Raw genomic sequence first — 18,477 nt, forward strand, 5'->3', positions numbered from 1 at the left:
ATTATTTCTTTGGCCTAATAATATTCCATCATTATCATCACATAGCACACTTTGCTCAGCTATTCTTCTATTGATGGTTATCCCTTCGATTTCCAATTCTTTGCCACCACTAAAAGAACATCAGTAAATATTTTTGTATAAATAAGTCCTTTCCCCTTCTAATTCTACTTTGTAAGTGATTCTTCTCTTCAGCAAAGGCAAATTTTAACTCAGATTTTCTTGACTCTAGGCTTAATATTCTATCCGAAGTGTGTGTTAACATCAACACATAAGGAGACAGAGAACCAGAGATGAGAAATTAATCTTTTCTCTTTAATGTTTCTAGTCATCTGATATTACCAGGACTTGGAATGATCTATCACTAGTAATAATTATGTCCCAAAAAACCATTAATATTTAGCAAAATATTTATGAACCCCTGGGTCCCTTTTTTGAAAATGAATTTAGCAAATTTTAATCACTTTGGAGTTTAAAACAAGTTAAACTTGGATGTTCTGTTTGGGAAAACAAAAAATTGAAGCCTCTTCTTATAATGTTCTTTTCCCTAACATGTTGCTCTCACTGTTTAATCATTTTGCTAGATTGTGGAACCATAGATTTAGAGCTGGATGGGGCCTCAGAAATTATCTTGGAAGATGATGGCTGTAAATGTCTACATAATATGCTGTATAATATATCCCATGGAGACAGGGGATATAGTGGAAATTGGGATAGGTTGGAAATTAAAGTATCTGGGTTCAAGTCCACACTTAGCTGTGTCACCATGGGCAAGTCACTTAACCTTTCAATGTCCTGGGCAACCTCTTTTTAAGACCATAAATTACAGATGAATTGCCTATCTACATTGTTGGAAGGAGTTTCTATACCAGGAGATCCTTTCTCTGATGAAGTCATAGGTTTAGATCCCCCAAAACTGTATGTACACATAAGTATATACATTGGATAATCCAAAAGTCTTACTGAAATTATAAACTTTAATACAAAATAAATACAAGATGGGATAGCTTGAATTTTGTTTTATATGTGAAAATAATACTTTTTCTAATAGTCAATATAGATTTCTGCTAATCCTTTTCTTGTTCCCATGGTTAACAATATTTATTGGTAAAGCAGGATGTAGCCATGGAGAGGAGAAAATCAAATGAGCTCATGCTAAGATTGAACCCATAATCTGGATGTGTAATTTATTTTTTGAGAGCTGAAATTCATGCTATTATTTTTTTTAAAGTAGTATCTCACAATATGGTAATTGATTACTTTCATCTGTTTTTAGTAATAAAAAAATTGCCTAAATTTTTTAGATATTTCAATGCCTGCTGTTTTACTACTAGTACAGAGATTAGCACAATACATGACAGTATTTCTGGCACAATACTAACCTAATTGTAGTAAATTCTCATTTATCCTATTCCAAGTATATACACATATTAGTAATTTTCAAAAGATTAGAGTACAACAAAATATATAAAATTAAAACTCATGTGCATTAATTAATCTTTAATGATTCCAAGTTCAAACTGTCAATCAACAAGCATGGACTATGTCCTAGGCACTGTGCCAGGGAATTTTCAGTCTATCAAAGTCTATATTTATGCATATATAAGAATATATGGATTAAATACAAAATCAATGCAGGGTGACATTTAAACTAATTCTTGAAAAGAGCTAGGCATTTCAGAAAGCATTGGTGAGAGGGGACAGCATTCTAGATATGAGGGACAGCCTATGCAAAAACATGGAGGTAGGGGATTGAGTGCTTTGTTCAGGAACAGCAAGCAGTCCTTTAGCAGGAACATAGAATACTTGAGAGAGAGCAATGTGTAATTACATTGGAAAGATAGGCTGGCACCAGTTTGTAAAAGGCTCTAAATACTAAACAGAAGAGTTTGTATCTTTAAGGCCACAAGGAGCCTCTGTAGTGTCTTGGGCATAGGAGTAATGTGGTGAGAACTGTGGTATCACTTTGTATTCTGTGTGGAGGATGAATTGGAGAAGAGAGGTGAGACCAATTAGGAAACCATTGCAATAGTCCAGGTGAGAGGTGATGAGAGCCTGGATTGGATTTATTTCCAGAAAAGCCTAATTAAATTCAATTTTGTTCTTATGCCTCCCCAAATAATTAGATATGCTATTTTTTAAAAATCTGGACTCAGCACTTATGTTATAAAGAAATGTTTGTTTATAAATGTCCTTCCAGCTTAGTTCAACAACCATTTGTTTCTAGTCTGTAGTAGAAATAAATCTTATTCTTTTTTGTTTGTTTTGTGGAAAAGAATTGAGTACCTTCTGTCATAGAATCAATACTAAGTGTTGGTTCCAAGGCAGTAGTGTGGTAAGGGCTATGCAATTGGGGTTAAGTGATTTGCCTAGTCATATAGCTAGGAGAGCCAAGCCTAGAGGTAGGGAGATCCTGGGTTCAAATTTGACCCCAGACACTTCCTAGTTGTCTATCCTTGGGCAACTCATTTAACCTCAGTTTCCTAACCCTTACCATTCTTCTGCCTTGGAACCAATACTTAGTATTGACTCTGTGACAGAAAGTAAGGGTTTAAAATTTTTTTAAAGTTTCAGAGATTTTTATTAAGAAAGGAAAGTGGAGTGGCATATGGGGCCTTAAGAAAGAAGAATGTTTAAAACAAGGAAAGATAGTATAATAAAGAGTCAGTCCGATATTAGAATGATTGTCTTATAGCAGTGAGGGTATAATGAGATTTCAGAATGGACTAAATTGCCTCAGTTATAGGACTTCCTCTGGTAGTATTCAGCAGCTTGGAGTCAGCAAGGAGAAAGAAGTAGTGAGCATAACCAATGGTTAAATATTAGCAAAATTTGAATGACTATAGAATAAAAGGAAAAGAAAATTATATGGAGTATAATTGAACTGAGTGATGATTGGGTTGACTGAGGAGAGGATGAGCCTTGAGCAAGAGTGATGGATTGGAAGAATGAAGGATAACCTGGAGGTTAAAGTAAGGATGAAAAGTAGGTTTAACCCCCCACCCCCAAGCAAAGAAATGATGGACTTAGAATTATACATTCATTCCTAGCCAGAGCCAATGTATTGATTTATTTTGCTTAGCTATTCATATTTGTTATAAGGAATGGGAGCAGGGGAGGGAAATGGGTAGCACTAATTATGGAAAAACAGGGTGGGGGTATTATAATTGTATTTCATTTAAGTTTAAATAGTTACCAGACAAGTTTAGGTAGTTGTAGTGAAGTTCAAAATTGATTTTTTAAAAAATCAGTGGTTTAAGAAAAGTTAAGAAAGGATTGAGTTAGAGGCAGAGATGAAAGGACAGGAAATTACGGTCACAGAGGGAATATCAGAGTTTGGGATGGTGGAGAGGGCACATTTAAAACAGTCTTGAACTCAAAGTCTGATGAAGATATGAACTTGAAAGGAAAAGGGCTAAGGCAAATATAAGATTAAACATACCACATTTATAGAATTTTGTTTAGAACCATATCATAAAGCTCTGAAAAATCTAATAATTCTATGTTTTATTTCAGTACCAGGTCAGAGGACTACAACACAGTTGTGCAGAAGCCAAGACAAATTCTGTGTCAGTTTATTGACCGAATACTTACAGATGTAAATGTTGGTAAGCTACACAATTTTATAACTTACTATATTAGTTTCTATGAATTGTATGAAATAAATTGCCTTATTTTTGATATTTTAAAACTTAATACTTAATAATACATGTACAAATTGTCATAATGTGCTTGGTATAACAATTTAAAGTACTCTGAAATGTGAGCTGTTATTATTAATTTAGTGTCCCTGTGTCTTGTGCCTTCCCAACTCTTGGTTGGGATTGTCCCAAGGGTATTCAGGTAATAAACATTTAATTTTCTACTTCATGCCTGGCATTGTGCTAAGCATATATACTTTGATTCTTTAATTTCTAAATTATAGCTTACAAGCCCAGACTTATGTGTTTACTTTTTTCATTAGTGTGCCAGACGACACAGTTATATTAGAACAGAGTCATGTACTTGAGTAGCATAATAAGATTTACAAGAGGGCATTTCTTCAGAAACTTAGGCCACATGGACTGGCAGATAATATGTATCATAATTGGGAGTGAGCTCTAGCATGGGGTTGGGATGAAAAATACACATGAAGATGTGATTCATGTAAGGTTCAGAGTTAGTTTAATTGCAGACACATTCACAAATCTGGGTGTGCAGGCAAGAGATTGTTATAATGATACAAGAATATATGTTGAGTGCAACTTCCTGAGAGCTTCTTGTTTCCCCATGAAGATGTATTCTTTGACTCCAAGTGGAGATGGCTCATGTGCAACTAGGGATTGTCCAGTTGGAAAAGTCAAGGATGTCTGGAGGGTCTAGGTAATACTTTTTGAAGGATGACAACCAAGGGGCCCCTTTTTGATTGTGTTAGATTCTCTCCCTAGGGGTAGTTCCTAGTTTCTTCCAGTTAGCTTCATTAGATTAATTACTTCCTTGTTCTTAATTTGTAACTGCACCATAACCCAACTCACCTTTCAGTCTTCCACAAGGGGAAACTTAACATGTTTGGCCCCACAGGGCCCTGATGTCTTCTTGTGTGCTATGTCTGCCAGCTGTGCTGATCTACTGAGCTGACTGCAGCTGTTCACTTCTGGATGCAGAATTTCTGTTGGATTTTAGAAATGCCATCTAGCTGTTCCTTCAACTTCTGCCTCAGCCAGAGACTTTGGCTAGGACGTTGCCAAGTTCCTTGTGTGAGAATCAGAACTTTTATTCATGGGGATGAGGATGCATCTTACTTCTACCCCCTGGACACTCAGCAGCAGCCTCCTTTCCAGACCCAAGCTCTCTTCCAAAACCTATTCCAGGTTCTCTTTCTTAAATTCTAAGCTTCTGCTGCCCATGTTCTGGCTCAGGTAGTCTGCCGATTCTCAATTTGTGCATAGGTTCTTTACTTTTTCTTATGCAAACAGAACATCCAGAGTCCATTATCCTTATATTTGTTATAATGGTTTATCAAATTTCATAGAATATTAACATTGAAGTTGAGACCATAAACCTTTTATCTCTATTGTTTTATAGTAGATTTCATAACTTACATTAAGTTTCAACAATATGATATAAAATGTGTTTTTGGAATTAATTTTTAAAATGAAAATTTTTGTTTGTTTTCAGTTGCTCTAGAACTTGTGAAGAAAACTGATTCTCAGCCAAGTTCTGTGATGTTACTTGATTTCATCCAGCATATCATGAAATCTTTCCCCCTTATGTTTGTTAATGTTTGTGGAAGCCATCAACAAAATGAGGCTGAAAATAGTTGTCTTGGTGAGTCTAATGATTTTGGCAAAACTACCCATGTTTTTCATGGAATCTCTTACCTTGAAAAATATCATATAGATTGGTATATATTACTCAGTGAAATTTTGACAAATTCAGAGGGAAATTTATTGGTTTCATTGAATACTGTAAAATCTCATCAGATTTGCCTTTTATTGAGGATATAGCAAATATCTCTCATAGATAGCAAAAGTAATTGAAGTTTCATTTACTTGTCATTGAACTCAGTTATCAGACAAAGATACAATTAAATTAGCTTGTAAATAGCCTTAGATTAAGGGTACCATTTGATAGGGCAACTACAATAGCAAATATTATTTACTTTATTCCTCACTCCTTGAACCCTAATCTTGTTTTGCCCAGCATGAATTTTTAAAAAGAAACTTATAGTACATTTGTTTCTGAATATATCCCTACCTCCACTCCTGCTAGTGATCTGTCTCTTATAACGATTTCAAACAGACAGAAAAAGCAGTTTAGTAAAAACAAGTAATCTACCAATTGTGTGTCTGACAATAAAAGAACTGTTATATATACAAATCTCCATTTCACCCTACCCTACCTCATCATACTGTAAAAATTAAAATTAAATCTTAATAATAAAAATATTTTTTAAGATTTATTAATGATTATTAGAAATAAAGAGAATACAAAATAAAGATCACATGCTCATGGCTGATTAGCCCATTTAAAAATTCCCACTCTTACCACCACCACCACCACCACCATGCTTGCTGCAAGCTAAAGAGGACAGGACCTTCCACGTCCCTGCCTAATATCCCCTGTCTACAGGAAGTATGTAGTGACAGGAAGTCAGTGAATTCCCCGGAAATGTAGTTCATTTTTATGGTAACAGATTTTCAATTATACAATACCCCTCTACAAAATGGGAAGAGTACTCCCCCCCCCCCCCCACCCCCAGTTCCTCTTCAGAGTAAATCATGGTCATTCTAAATATGCAACTTTGATTCACTTCAGTGTTCTTTCAGTTTTTATGTTCTGTTGCTGATTGTGTGAATTGTTTTCCTGATTCTGCTTACTTCACTCTGGATCATCTTATGTGCCTTCACTTGATTCTGTGAATTCTTTATCATTTTCTTCATTGTTTCTTACCATGCAGTGATATCCTGTTAGATTCATGAACTACATCTTGTTTAGCCATCATTATTCAGTTGATAGGTACCTAAATTTCTTTCTCATTCTTTGTTCATCTTGATTTTTAATGCTTCTTTCTACCTGACCCTCTTTACTTTGTGTTGGTCCCCTTGAAGAATAAATGAAAGGTAAAACTAATGCAATATAACCTTGAGCCCTTTTAATATTATCAGAATGCTTTCATGTCTTTGAGCTTAACCTTCCCAGTAATCTCCATGGGCACGTAAATGCAAGATGACAAAATCTCAGAGTAAGAAAGGGCATCAGAAAACCTCTGATTTAACCCTTATCTGAACAGAATTCTCTAAAACATCTTAAAATGATCTTAAACACTCCAGCAAGTGACTGTCCAACAACTTTCCTTGAGGACTTCTTTGGTAAGATGGAACCCACTTTCTTCAGAGGTAGCATATTTTACTTTGGAGTCTTAAATAATTTCCTTCCATTAGATTTTAATATGCCTCTGCAACTTGTTGTTCCTAAATTTGCCCTCCAGGACTGAATCTTTCTTATACAAATGAGCTCTGCAAATGCAGTATCCAAATGTCTTAGTGCTCATTTAAGATTTACCAAAACTATGCTTGAATACTACCATTATATCCCCTGTAAATCTTTTCTTTAAGCTAAACCTCTGTACTTTGTTGAGCCAATACTCACATAGCATATTCTCCATGCCATTCCCCAACCTCCAATTCATCAGTGTCCTGCTTAAAATGTAGCACCCAGAAAAGAGCCCAGTATTTCTGTTTTGTTTATGTAACTTTCATCTCTACAACTACATCATGGCCTTGTTATTAATAAGCTTATTAAATAGATTATGCTCTTAAGGTTCATTTGCAAGTCAGTTGTTTGAAAATTGCCTTTCGTCTTATACATTGAGTGGTTGACCAAATCATAGTAATTCTATTTTTCAAATATTTCTCAAGTCCATCTTCTCAAATGCATCCCAATTGCCACAATCCTAGTATAGGCTCTCATTTCTTCCCCTTTAGACTATTGTAGTAGCCTTCCAATCGGTCTCTCAGCTTTGATATTCACAAATTGCCCTTCTTGATGAATAGGTTTTATTTTGTTACTTCTTTGCTGAAAAATCATTAGTGCTGTTGTTTCGTGAATAAAGTTGAAAGTCTTTACCTGAAATTTAAATAAATGTGACTTCTATCTATCTTTTAGGTTTTCTCTTACATTACTACCTTTCCTATTTTTACAATCAAATGAAACTATTATTTGCTGTTCCCAAATGTTGACATTTTCCCTTTCTACAGCTTTGTCCAAGCTAGTCTCTATTTCAGATATGTCTTCTTATCCTAGGAAAGACCTTGAATATCAAACTAAGTTTGTATGTTATTCATTAAACTGAAGTTTTTGGAGCACAAGAGTGTTTGAGAAAGATAGATTGAAACAGGTAGAGAATGGAATCAGAATAAACTGTTAGGATTTTATTTGTAAAAATCAGACCACTGTTTTTATATGCTTTATAGTCTTTTGTGCTTCATATATGTATATAAAATAGTTTCTTTTGCTCCCCACTTTCCTAATTTGTTTGACTTGTTAATTATATCCCTAACTATATAGGAAATGTAGATTTTTATAAATTATATTATTATATATATATAATATATATGTTATATATTATATATTATTATGCATTCATTGCCATTTAATAAAAATTTAGCAAATAAGTTTGTAGTTGTGACATGTATAATGTATTTCTGTTCTTAATACTCTTTTTTTAATTTAAAGAATTCAGTCACTGGATTACAACAAGACTTTTTCGTATTGCTGCAACTCCATCCTGCCATTTGTTACACAAGAATATTTGTGAAGTCATCTGCTCGTTATTGTTTCTTTATAAAAGCAAGAGTTCAACAATTTTTGGAGTGCTAACAAGAGAATTATTACATCTTTTTGAAGATCTGATTTATCTTCACAAAAGAAATGAAATGGGACAAGCCATAGAATGGCCAGTGATTGTGAACAGATTTTTAAGTAACCTAGATAAACACATGGGATGTTTACAGTCTGCTCCTCTGCAGTTATCAAGCATGCAAAATGTAGAGTTTATTGAAATTGCATTATTAACAATTCTCAATGACATTATTGCCATCGTGTTTTTTAGAAGACAGGAACTTTTACTTTGGGGGATAGGCTGCTCTCTGATGAAGTATGGAAGTCCTAACATTAAAACTTTATCAATTTGTCTTTTGACAAAACTCTTTGAACTTGGGGGACTACCAGAACAATTAGCAAACACTTTTTTCAACTCATTTTTTGAACTACTAAAAAATGTTGTAGAAATGGATACAGATCAACTAAAACTCTATGAAGAACCCTTATCACAGTTAATGAAGATGATGTTCCCCTTTGAAGCAGAGGCTCATAAAAATATGGAACCTGTGTATTTGAGTATGTTGCTGGAGAGACTCTGTCTCCTATTTGAAGCAGGTGTGCTTGTGAGGCTTAAATCAGAACTGCTGAAATTGGCTTTGTGTCACTTACTACAATATTTCCTTAGATTTGTGCCAGCAGGGTATGAATCTGCTTTACAAATCAGGAAGACCCATGTAAGCAGCATTTGTAGAGTTTTTGTGGATACACTTGGAGCTCAGTTAGAAGGAGAGGTGGGTAATTTTGAATATTATTTGGTAGATATGTACATGTGTTGTTTGTAGTATGTACTTTGATCATTCATGAGAAAAGTTTATTTTTCAGAAAGAGCCCAAATGCAGAACTATGACTACATACTATTTTCCAAAGTGCAGCCTATCTCACTACTGTATATCTGTGTACATAATGCGTTTTGACTGTGATTTCAGAGGAATCAGTTCACTAATTTGGTGATTAAAATAAAATTTTGAAAGGAGACTGTGTATATTTAGACTGATACATAAAAATTTGCTTGTGCAGAAAATTAATTTTTAATATTGTTAATGAAGTAGTGGTTTAATGCACTGATCATCAGTTTCATTGAAGGAGTATCTATTAAGTATCTTTTAAGAATCTATGTAGACCTATTCTCTTAGAAAGTGGAAATTGTGGCCTCAGACATTTCCCAGCTGTGTGACCCTGGGCAAGTCACTTAACCCCCATTGCTTAGCCTTTACCACTCTTCTGCTTTGGAACCAATACACAGTAATACTAAGGGTTTTTATTTTTAAAAAAAGAAAGAAAGTGGAAATTGCCAATATAAGATAGATAAAATGATATTATACCAACATGTAAATAAGTAAATAGATTAATAAAGTATTTTTAATTTGTTATTTATTTACATTTGACATTATTTTATTGATTTTCCAGATTCTCTTCTTCTCTCTCATTCCTCTCCCACCACTGAGAAGGCAAACAATGTATTAATTATACATGTTAAATCATATAAAACATTTCCATAGTAGCCAAATCACAAAAAAAAAAGCAAAGCAAAAAAAATTATGGTTTAATTTGAACTCAGTTCATCAGTTCTCTCTGGAGGTGGATAGCAGTTTATAAAATGTTTTTTATGCAATGTGTCATGGGAAACAAACATATTTGGCTTTGAGAGTTGGGCAAAAAAAAATATAAAATAGATATGTTACCTTGATTTTTTTTTTAATTCGATAAATAATTTTCTTAAACCTAGGCATATATATTCCCTATGGAAGTAATTGGGTAATTCCTTGTTAGAATTTATCTTTGTGGTATTTGTAAGAAAGTGAGATGGCAGTTATTAAGAGGGAGTATAGTTTTAATAAAATTAACTTGAAAATAACCATCACAGATTGAGAGGAATAAAAGTGGTTAATTTAGGACTTTAAGATCTTTGAAAAACAATTAACTTTATTAAGAATTAAGTAACATCTGAAGTCTTTTTTTTTCCCTCTCCCTTTTATATTTCTGATTAGTAGAAGCATGGTTGCTAATAGACTTTCTTAACCTTTTTTTTCTCAGTACTTGCTGGGCTCACTTTATGCAGCATTAAAACTTGAAAGTATGGAAATCTTTGAGCACTTTCAATGTGAAACTGAGCAAGATACATCTTTTAATGATGAATGGAGCAGCTGTAGTGGAATACCACAAAAAAGGCAGCGACTAACTTTATCATCAAAACATCTTTCTGAATCAGCAGGACAGGCAGAAGAGTAAGGCTGTAATTCTGTTTGTATTTAGTAAGTTAATAAAACCTCATTAGCACTTTAAGTTAAATACTTGCTTTTCATAAATACTTAAATTTTTCCCATTTATTTTGCCAGAACTTTGTGAAAGGGATGCTTTTGCATTCTTACTTACTGTAAGGTTGAAATTCATTAATCTGTATTCAAATATATGTAATGATTGTACAGGTCTTCCCAGTGTCTATTTAATTTTTCTTTTCAAAATACTTAAAACAATGAGATTACTTTATAGAATAGTAATTTATAAAATTCAATATCAGGTAAAATATTTCATTTAAGTATCATTTAGAGAAATATTAAACCAGAAATTATTTTTTGCTCTAAACCTAATAATTTAGCATATATTTTATTAATAAACACTTTTACATTTTTATGTTTAATTTTTTGAACTTGGTTTCTACTAAATAAAAATATCCTGAAGTAATTATTATTAATTATAGAATTAAGCATGTGGACATGAATGAAAAGAACATGTTGTGGAATGCACTGGTCAAGAAAGCTGAATCTCTTCTCATTCTGCTTGAACAAAATAATATGGAAGGCCCCATTATTTGCACGTTAGAAGGAATTGTTGTCATCTTGCAGTTGACTGCTCTGTGTACTGTTCACTGTTCTCAACAAATTTCGAACTGGTAAAAACAATATAAATGATAAGTTTACTTTGCATTTAAGAGATCTTATTAGGAGTCTTAATTTGTTCGTTTCATTGAAGTTATCTGCAGTATACAAAGTCTCTTGATTAATTATGTTATTGGATTTTAGAACTGAAAGGTACTTTTAAAAATGAAGTTAATAAAAAATAAAAACTGAGTTAGCTATTATCTTTTTGCAGATGGGAAAAGTGAGGCCCAGAGAGATTAAATCATTTGCCCAAAGTTTCACAGCTAGTTAGTAGCAGAATTTCTCACAACTATACCTCAGTTCCTTACAGTATGGCTTCCAACCATAGTGTTCTATTCTTACTATGTTCTTCAAGGCTACCATTGATCTCATCTGCTAAATAGAATGACATCTTTTAAATTTTCCTTGTTCGTTGTTTTTTGTTTTAACTGTATCTGACTTCATGTCCCCATTTGGGGGTTTCCTTCTCCAGGTCATTTTACAAATGAGGAAACAGGCAAATGGGATTAAGTGACTTGTCTAGGGTCATATAACTATTAAGTGTCTGAGACTAGATTTGAACTCAAGAAAATGAGTCTTCTTGACTCCAGGTCCAGCACTCTATCATCTGTGTCACCTACCTACCCTCTAGTTCTTTTTGTTGTTCACTAATTTCAGTTGTGTCTGGCTTTTTGTGACCTTATTTTTGGGCATTTTCTTGGCAAAATCACTGGAGTGATTTCCCATTTCCTGTTCCAGCTCATTTTATAGATGAGGAAATAGGCAAACAGGATTAAGTAACATTCCCAGTCACTCAGCTATCTAAGACTGATTTGAACTCAGGTCTTCCTGACTCTAGACCTGGAATTATGTCCACCTGTCTGTCCTTTCTGCAGCTTTTGATACGATTGACCTCTCCCTCTACCATGATACTGTTTTCTAACCCTCACTTCTGTAACACTGCTTTTTTCTTGGTTCTTCTCTAATTCATGACTACTGCTTCTTGAATTCTTTGATTCATCTTCCTCCTGCCCTGTAAACATCTGTACCCCCTGAAGGTCTCTTCTCTGTCCTCTTCTCCCTCTTGCTACCTCATCTAATCTACTGGGTTCAGTGTTTACCTCTATAAGAATGATTGTTTAATTGAATTTAAATTTATTTTCCCATCCCTTATCTTTCCCATGAATCCTGACCCCATATTGACTATTACCTATTGGAGGGCTCTCCCTTAAACCCAACCTGTCTAAAATTCAACTCATTATCTTTCCCTTAAATTTCATTCAACCTTCCCTGTTTCTATTAATGATATCACTATCTTCTCAATTACTTAGATTCAAAAGTTCTGGGTAACCCATAATTCTTTCCTCTCCTTTACCCCAACTTTTACCAATGGAGATAGTATATATAGAGAAAAGAAAACAGGGCCCAGGAAATTGCATTGGAGGACAACCATAGTTAGTGGTTATGACCGGGATGGATACTAGTAAAGGAGAAGGAGCAGTCGCTCAGGTAGGACAAGCAACAGTAGGAAATAGCATTATGAACATCTAGAAATTTGGGAATTAAAAGATGATCAATACTGTCAGATGCTCAGATGCTTCAGAGGTCAGGAAGGATTTGGGTGGAGAAGAGGCCATTTAATTTGAGTGTAAGGTCATCTGCAAGACTATAGAAAGTATAGAAGTGTAAGAGGAAAGGAGATGGATGATTTTCTCAAGGAGACTAGCTAAGAAGGGGAGGAGGTAAATTGTATGAAGCTGGTGGACTTGGCCACGTTGAACATGGGTTTTTAAGTGTGAGGAAACACAAGCATGTTAGGTGATAGTAGCTAAGGAGAGACAAAGATTAGAGTGGTGATGATAGTGGGATCAGTTTGTTGGAGAAGATAAAAAGATAGAAAATTAAGGGTGCACGTAAAGAACATGACTGGCTAGGTGAAAGGTTACCTCTCCATTTGAGGAAGGGCAAAGAGGGAGGTAGAAAAAATATCTGAGTAATGTGAAATGAGGAAGGAGAAGAAGGGGAAATCTGGCTAAATGGCCTCAAAATTTTCTAGTGAAATCAGAAGTGAGGTTCTCAGCTGAGATTGTGAGGAAAGGAGGAGTAGAAGGTTTAAGGAGAGATCAAAGGATTACCTTGCTACAGTGAGGGCCTAGTTTGGACTTATAATCAGTTTTATATTAGACTCAGTCAATTCAACAAGTCAGTAAACATTTTTTTGCCAAGCACTGGGCTAACTTCTAAAGAATCAAATGAAAGCAAAAAGTTGTTCCTGCCTTCAAAGAGTTCATAGTCTAGTAGGAGACAACTCATAAACAACTATGTACAAACAAGATAAACTGGAGAGCATCTCAAAGGGAAAGCACTAACATTAAAGACGGCTGAGAATGCCTTCTTTTTAAAAGTGGGATGTTAGTTGAAACTTAAAGAAAGCCAAGAGTTAAAAGTGAGGCGGCAGAGAATTCCAGGCAGGGAGGAAAGCCAATGAGAGTCTTATTGAGGACCAGCAAAGAGCCCAGGGTCACTGGATAGTAGAGAACATGTAGGGTTGGGGAATAAGGTATAAGAACACTGAATGGTAGGAAAGAACTGTGTTATGTGGGGCTTTAAATGCCAAACAGTTTTATATTGATCTTGGAGGCAAAAGATTAGCTATTGGCACATCCTGAATAGGAGAGTGCCGGAGGTAGACAGACTGTCCTGTAGTTGAGGATAGATTAGAGTAGATGTAGACTTGAGGCAGACCACACAGAAGATTATTGCAGCAGTTTAGGTGTGAAATGATGAGAGGCTCCACTAGGACAGTGATAGTGTCAGGAGAAGACGCCATCTACAAGAGATATTGAGAAGGTAGCATCAGGGCTTGGTAGCAGATTGGATATTGGGGGTAAAAAAGAGTAAGGAGTCAAAGGTGACATCTAAGTGCACCCAGCATGAATAAGAAAGCTGAAAAGAGTATGGCTTAGGGAGAAAGATCAAGAGTTCATTTTGAATTTAAGTTTAAGATGTCTGTGGTATAGTAAGTTCAAGTTATCTAATAAGCAATTGAAGGTACGAGTTTGCAGGCCATCACAGTTTCATGATTTTTAGCAACACTATGAATAGAATTAAGGAGGGGGATAGTATAAACAATCTAGGCTTGGGGATTTGACAAGACATGATAGAACAAAGGTATAAATAAGGGATTTCAGAGTAGAGGATAGTGGAGAGATAAACGGGATCACCATGGGGTTGATAGGGAAAGGAGGAGAGTGTGCACGGTTGATGGTCTGAAAGAGAACTGAGGGATGGAGGGAATGAAGGTGATGGTGAGAAGGGAACCCTAACAGGTCAGGAATCATCAGTCATAGGGAAAGATAAAGGATTGTGATCAGTTAAAGGAAGTTGATAGTTCATGAACTTAGATGTAGAACGGTTGTAGTAATAACACAATCAAGGAAACATCATCTCACTTTGTAGCTGAGATGGCATAAAGCTGGAAGCCATTGGAGTTGAGTAGGTTGAGGAACTGGTAATTTAGGAGATTTGAGGGTGTATCATTATGTGTGTTGAAGTCTATGTATGAGAGCAGAAGTTGTGGTAGACAGAAACACTGAGCCAGGGTCTGACTTCATTGAGAGAAAAGTGGCATTGGGGAGAAGGGATGTTCTGACTCCCTTGTCATTACCAGGCATTAGGGATATATGAGTGGCAATGCATCTGGGCCTGGAAAAGACCAAGGATACATTGATGTCAACAGGAAGCCAGGTCTGAGTGAGTGCCAGAATTGGGGAAGAGTTGGGAAGAAACAAGTTTACCATGTAAGAAAATTTATTATGAAACTCGTATCTTAGAGCCCATTGTAGAAGCGACAGGCAGGTTAGTAGTCATGCACTTAGAGGCACTCACATCTGGCTACAGCTAATTCAGTCTTATTTGACATTATTTTCCTTAACACACTTTTCTCCCCTCACACTCTATATTCATCTTGTTTCCTAAACATGAAATTACTACTAATTGTGCTCTGTAAACAGAATGACAGGCCTGTCTAAGATCAAAACCTAGAAAACTAAGTTTAAAATTATTATATTTGACAAAGCTAGAATATATTTGCATATTTATGTTGGATTCTCTTTGTGATTAGAATGAATTGGGTACAGAATAATTTTGAACCTCTTACATATTCATAATCGCTTTGGCTTTACTGGAATACTGGTTTTGAATATAATCGAACAAGATTTTATTCTAATATCTTTTTGTTTTTAATTTACAGCAGCCTTAATTGTAAAGTTGTTCCCCATAAACATAAGATAACATCTTCACACTTAATAATGAATGTACAGATAACCTGGTTGTCTCTGGATTTTATCAAAAGAGTGCTTAAGATATGTAGACACTTATTAGAATCTGTTCAGAAGCCTGATGTGGAGCCAGTGATTGATAGAATGTTGAAAATATTTGATGCTTTATTTTATATGCAAGGTAAGTTATAGAAATAAGGAGCAAACTGGAAAAACTTTTTAAACTGAAATCAATACATTTAGGCTTTCTTAATGAGTTACTGGTGCCTGAAATTTAAATTCCCATATCCTTAGAACCCACAAATGTATTTCCTAGGTTTTCTGGTTTACTTCTTTTGTTATTTCTTGCTCTACTATCCTCCATATAAATAAGTAAAGATAATTCCTTAACCTTATATTTCTGTTAGTGAAACATTTTGATTTTTCTTTTTCTCACAATGTATATTTTTTGTAAAATAGGTTCTTTTACTTCACTGACCTCAGATTTTATTGGTTTGGGTAGATTTTCTTTAAGAATTGATGTGTTTGAAAATTCATCAATCAGGTGATGAATCTTTTGGAATTTAGCTCAGATGTTCTTGTATGATATGCATGCATTTTAGCAGGCTAATACTTAGAAGTGTTCTAGCTTGGTATAAGAGCTTTCATATTTTACTAGCTCAGTCTTTGAGGAACCAGAGTCACATCCACTCTAATGCTAGATATCAGACTTTTGTAGTGCTTATTAATATGCAAAAATCTACTTGATGTTGTTATGTAATACATTTATCTTATTAAAAAACTTTAAGAAATATAATAAATATTGAGATGCAACTTAATTGTATATGTTTTTTTCAGTAAAAACTCCATTTGAAGATAAGATTTTGGAAGATATGTGTGGAATGTTATCACTTCCATGGATTTATAGCCATTCTGATGATCCTTCTTTAAAGTTGACCACATTTGGCACTGATCTTCTCACCCTGAGCCAAAGTATTTCAGATAGTTTCAGTAAGTGTACAAATAAAACTGTGTCTTCTTTGCTATCTTTAATATCAGGTTTATTTTACATCTTATATTAGATTTTGATTTTAGGTTGCTACCTTTATGTTAGATAAATGTATACTAATTGTTGATTGACTTTGCAGCAACTATTTATAATTGGTGATACAGGAAACACTGTTCCATAAACTTCATCTTTTCAGCACCCCAGGCACAGTCACAGTGTATATACCTTCTGACTTTGTTCCCGAGAAATATATATCTTGAATGGAGAACAGCAGTATATTATTGGGCAATGCAAAGTTCCCATGAAATAATTCGTGCTAGTTGTGTTAGAGGATTCTCTATCTTGTTGCATCAACGGATTAAAAATTCTTATAAAAGAATTCCCAAGATTCTCATGTATGTATTATTTTATTTATTTAGATTCTGTAACTTAACATTTTTAAGGTACTTAATAAATGTATGCTGATGGTAATGCAGAGTGAATACCAACTTTAGTTTGAAAATCTTTACATGTTTTAGTATAATCTGTTCCTGATTGATATCTTTATGCAAATGACTTTGTTAATATTCCTTACTAGGACACATTGTTAAATATCCAGAAAGATAACTTTTTTTTCCCCCTAAAAACAGAGATAAAGTCAAAGATGATTTTAGTACTGTCAAGAAAGAATTTGCCACTGTACTTGGACAGCTAATTTGTACTCTTTGTGGCCCATTTGAGTGGAAGAGTCCTATAAAAGAACCTCTCTCTGAGGATGGAAATGTTGGTGTTTTCTGTAAGAACCTCACCGTAGCTTCTGATTGTGAACAATCATTTTCTCTATTGAAAGCTTCTATTTGCAAGCCGATCCTTTTCTTGCTGAAAAAAAAAGTACCTAGTCCAGTAAAATTGGGTAGGTATTGGTTTGTTTTGTTTAGTTTGAAAAACTATCCTTTTAATTCAGTAATGAGAATCATGTTGGGCCTGAAAAGAAATTGTACTAGAGCAGATAAATAAGAATTTTAGCAAAAGTTTTAAAACTGCATTTCACAGAACTAGAAAACTGCTTTTTAGGTCATTATGCTTGTTATTAAATTCATCATTATTTTTCTAGTACTGTTAATGTAAATAATACTTCTTCAAAATAAAATAATCTTTCATTATAAAACATAAAGTACAACATAAAAAGTATGTTTGCCACATTAATCCAATGAGGTAGTGCTATGATGTAAAGTGTTGGTATCCCTATTTAGTAGATGAGGAAAATGAAGGTCAGATTTTGCCATGGTGTTGGGTTCACAGGTTATTCAGTTGAATTAAATAAACTGAAAAAAGATTCATAGTTACACAGTTGGGCAGCAAATATATTAGTCATTTGCTTGCCTACAGCTTGCCTACAGGTTGGATTTACTAAATGAAATCTGAAAGCAGCAGTATAATAGCTTGTGTTGATTTAAGGTTTATAGAGTACTTTCTGTCATGATCTTCTCTGATCCTCGTAACAAAGCCATGAAGTAGTTGGTAAATGAAGAAACCAAAACTGAGAAAGTTTGTGATCTGCCCAGGGCCACTTAACTAATAAATGTCTGAGGCAGGATTGCAACTTAGAGCTTGGTGACTCCCATGTCCAGCATCCTATTCTCCATGACACCAAAGGAGGTACATTTTGAAGATTTAGAAATAGTTTTACCTTAGTGTGATCTTCATGTGAGATTTTGAAGCTCTTTGGAAGGCGCTGCATGGCTGTATTTATTATTTATTGTAACTTATTTTCTGACTGAGCTATTGAACACTGTAATAATCAAGTGAAAATTAGCTGGCAGGATGAACCAATGATTGAGAGATCCTTATTGCAGTAGCAATATGGAATATTAAGTCTGGTATAGAGTAAGAATGTAATAAAGACTTTGTCATTCTTTCATGTTATTACTAAAAAGTCAACTGAAAATTTGTGTGGTAATGTTTTTTCATTGAAACATTGACGTGGTATTCCTTATGTAGTTTAAAATTT

The 18,477-nt window shown here is 34.4% G+C and overlaps 1 protein-coding gene across 4 annotated transcripts in view; it reads left to right on the plus strand.

Annotated features, from left to right (window-relative positions):
* The window catches only part of ATR (ATR serine/threonine kinase), a 128,765-nt gene that overhangs the window by 14,745 nt on the left and 95,543 nt on the right, over nucleotides 1-18,477 (plus strand). The window contains exons 2-11 of one of the 4 annotated variants that reach the window (XM_056808650.1): nucleotides 3,514-3,605; nucleotides 4,558-4,847; nucleotides 5,155-5,304; nucleotides 8,215-9,092; nucleotides 10,396-10,586; nucleotides 11,060-11,251; nucleotides 15,472-15,680; nucleotides 16,337-16,489; nucleotides 16,684-16,882; nucleotides 17,117-17,379. In XM_056808650.1, coding sequence (XP_056664628.1) covers nucleotides 5,202-5,304; nucleotides 8,215-9,092; nucleotides 10,396-10,586; nucleotides 11,060-11,251; nucleotides 15,472-15,680; nucleotides 16,337-16,489; nucleotides 16,684-16,882; nucleotides 17,117-17,379 — 2,188 coding nt within the window. In that variant the 5' untranslated portion in view covers nucleotides 3,514-3,605; nucleotides 4,558-4,847; nucleotides 5,155-5,201. Of the gene's footprint in view, nucleotides 1-3,513; nucleotides 3,606-4,557; nucleotides 4,848-5,154; nucleotides 5,305-8,214; nucleotides 9,093-10,395; nucleotides 10,614-11,059; nucleotides 11,252-15,471; nucleotides 15,681-16,336; nucleotides 16,490-16,683; nucleotides 16,883-17,116; nucleotides 17,380-18,477 lie in introns of those variants that run through there. The other 3 variants (XM_016425253.2, XM_007502105.3, XM_007502107.2) reach the window with 3 other exon arrangements.

The sequence above is a fragment of the Monodelphis domestica genome, chromosome 8, assembly GCF_027887165.1.
Source record: "Monodelphis domestica isolate mMonDom1 chromosome 8, mMonDom1.pri, whole genome shotgun sequence".
In the NCBI taxonomy this organism is placed as follows: Eukaryota; Metazoa; Chordata; class Mammalia; order Didelphimorphia; family Didelphidae; genus Monodelphis; species Monodelphis domestica.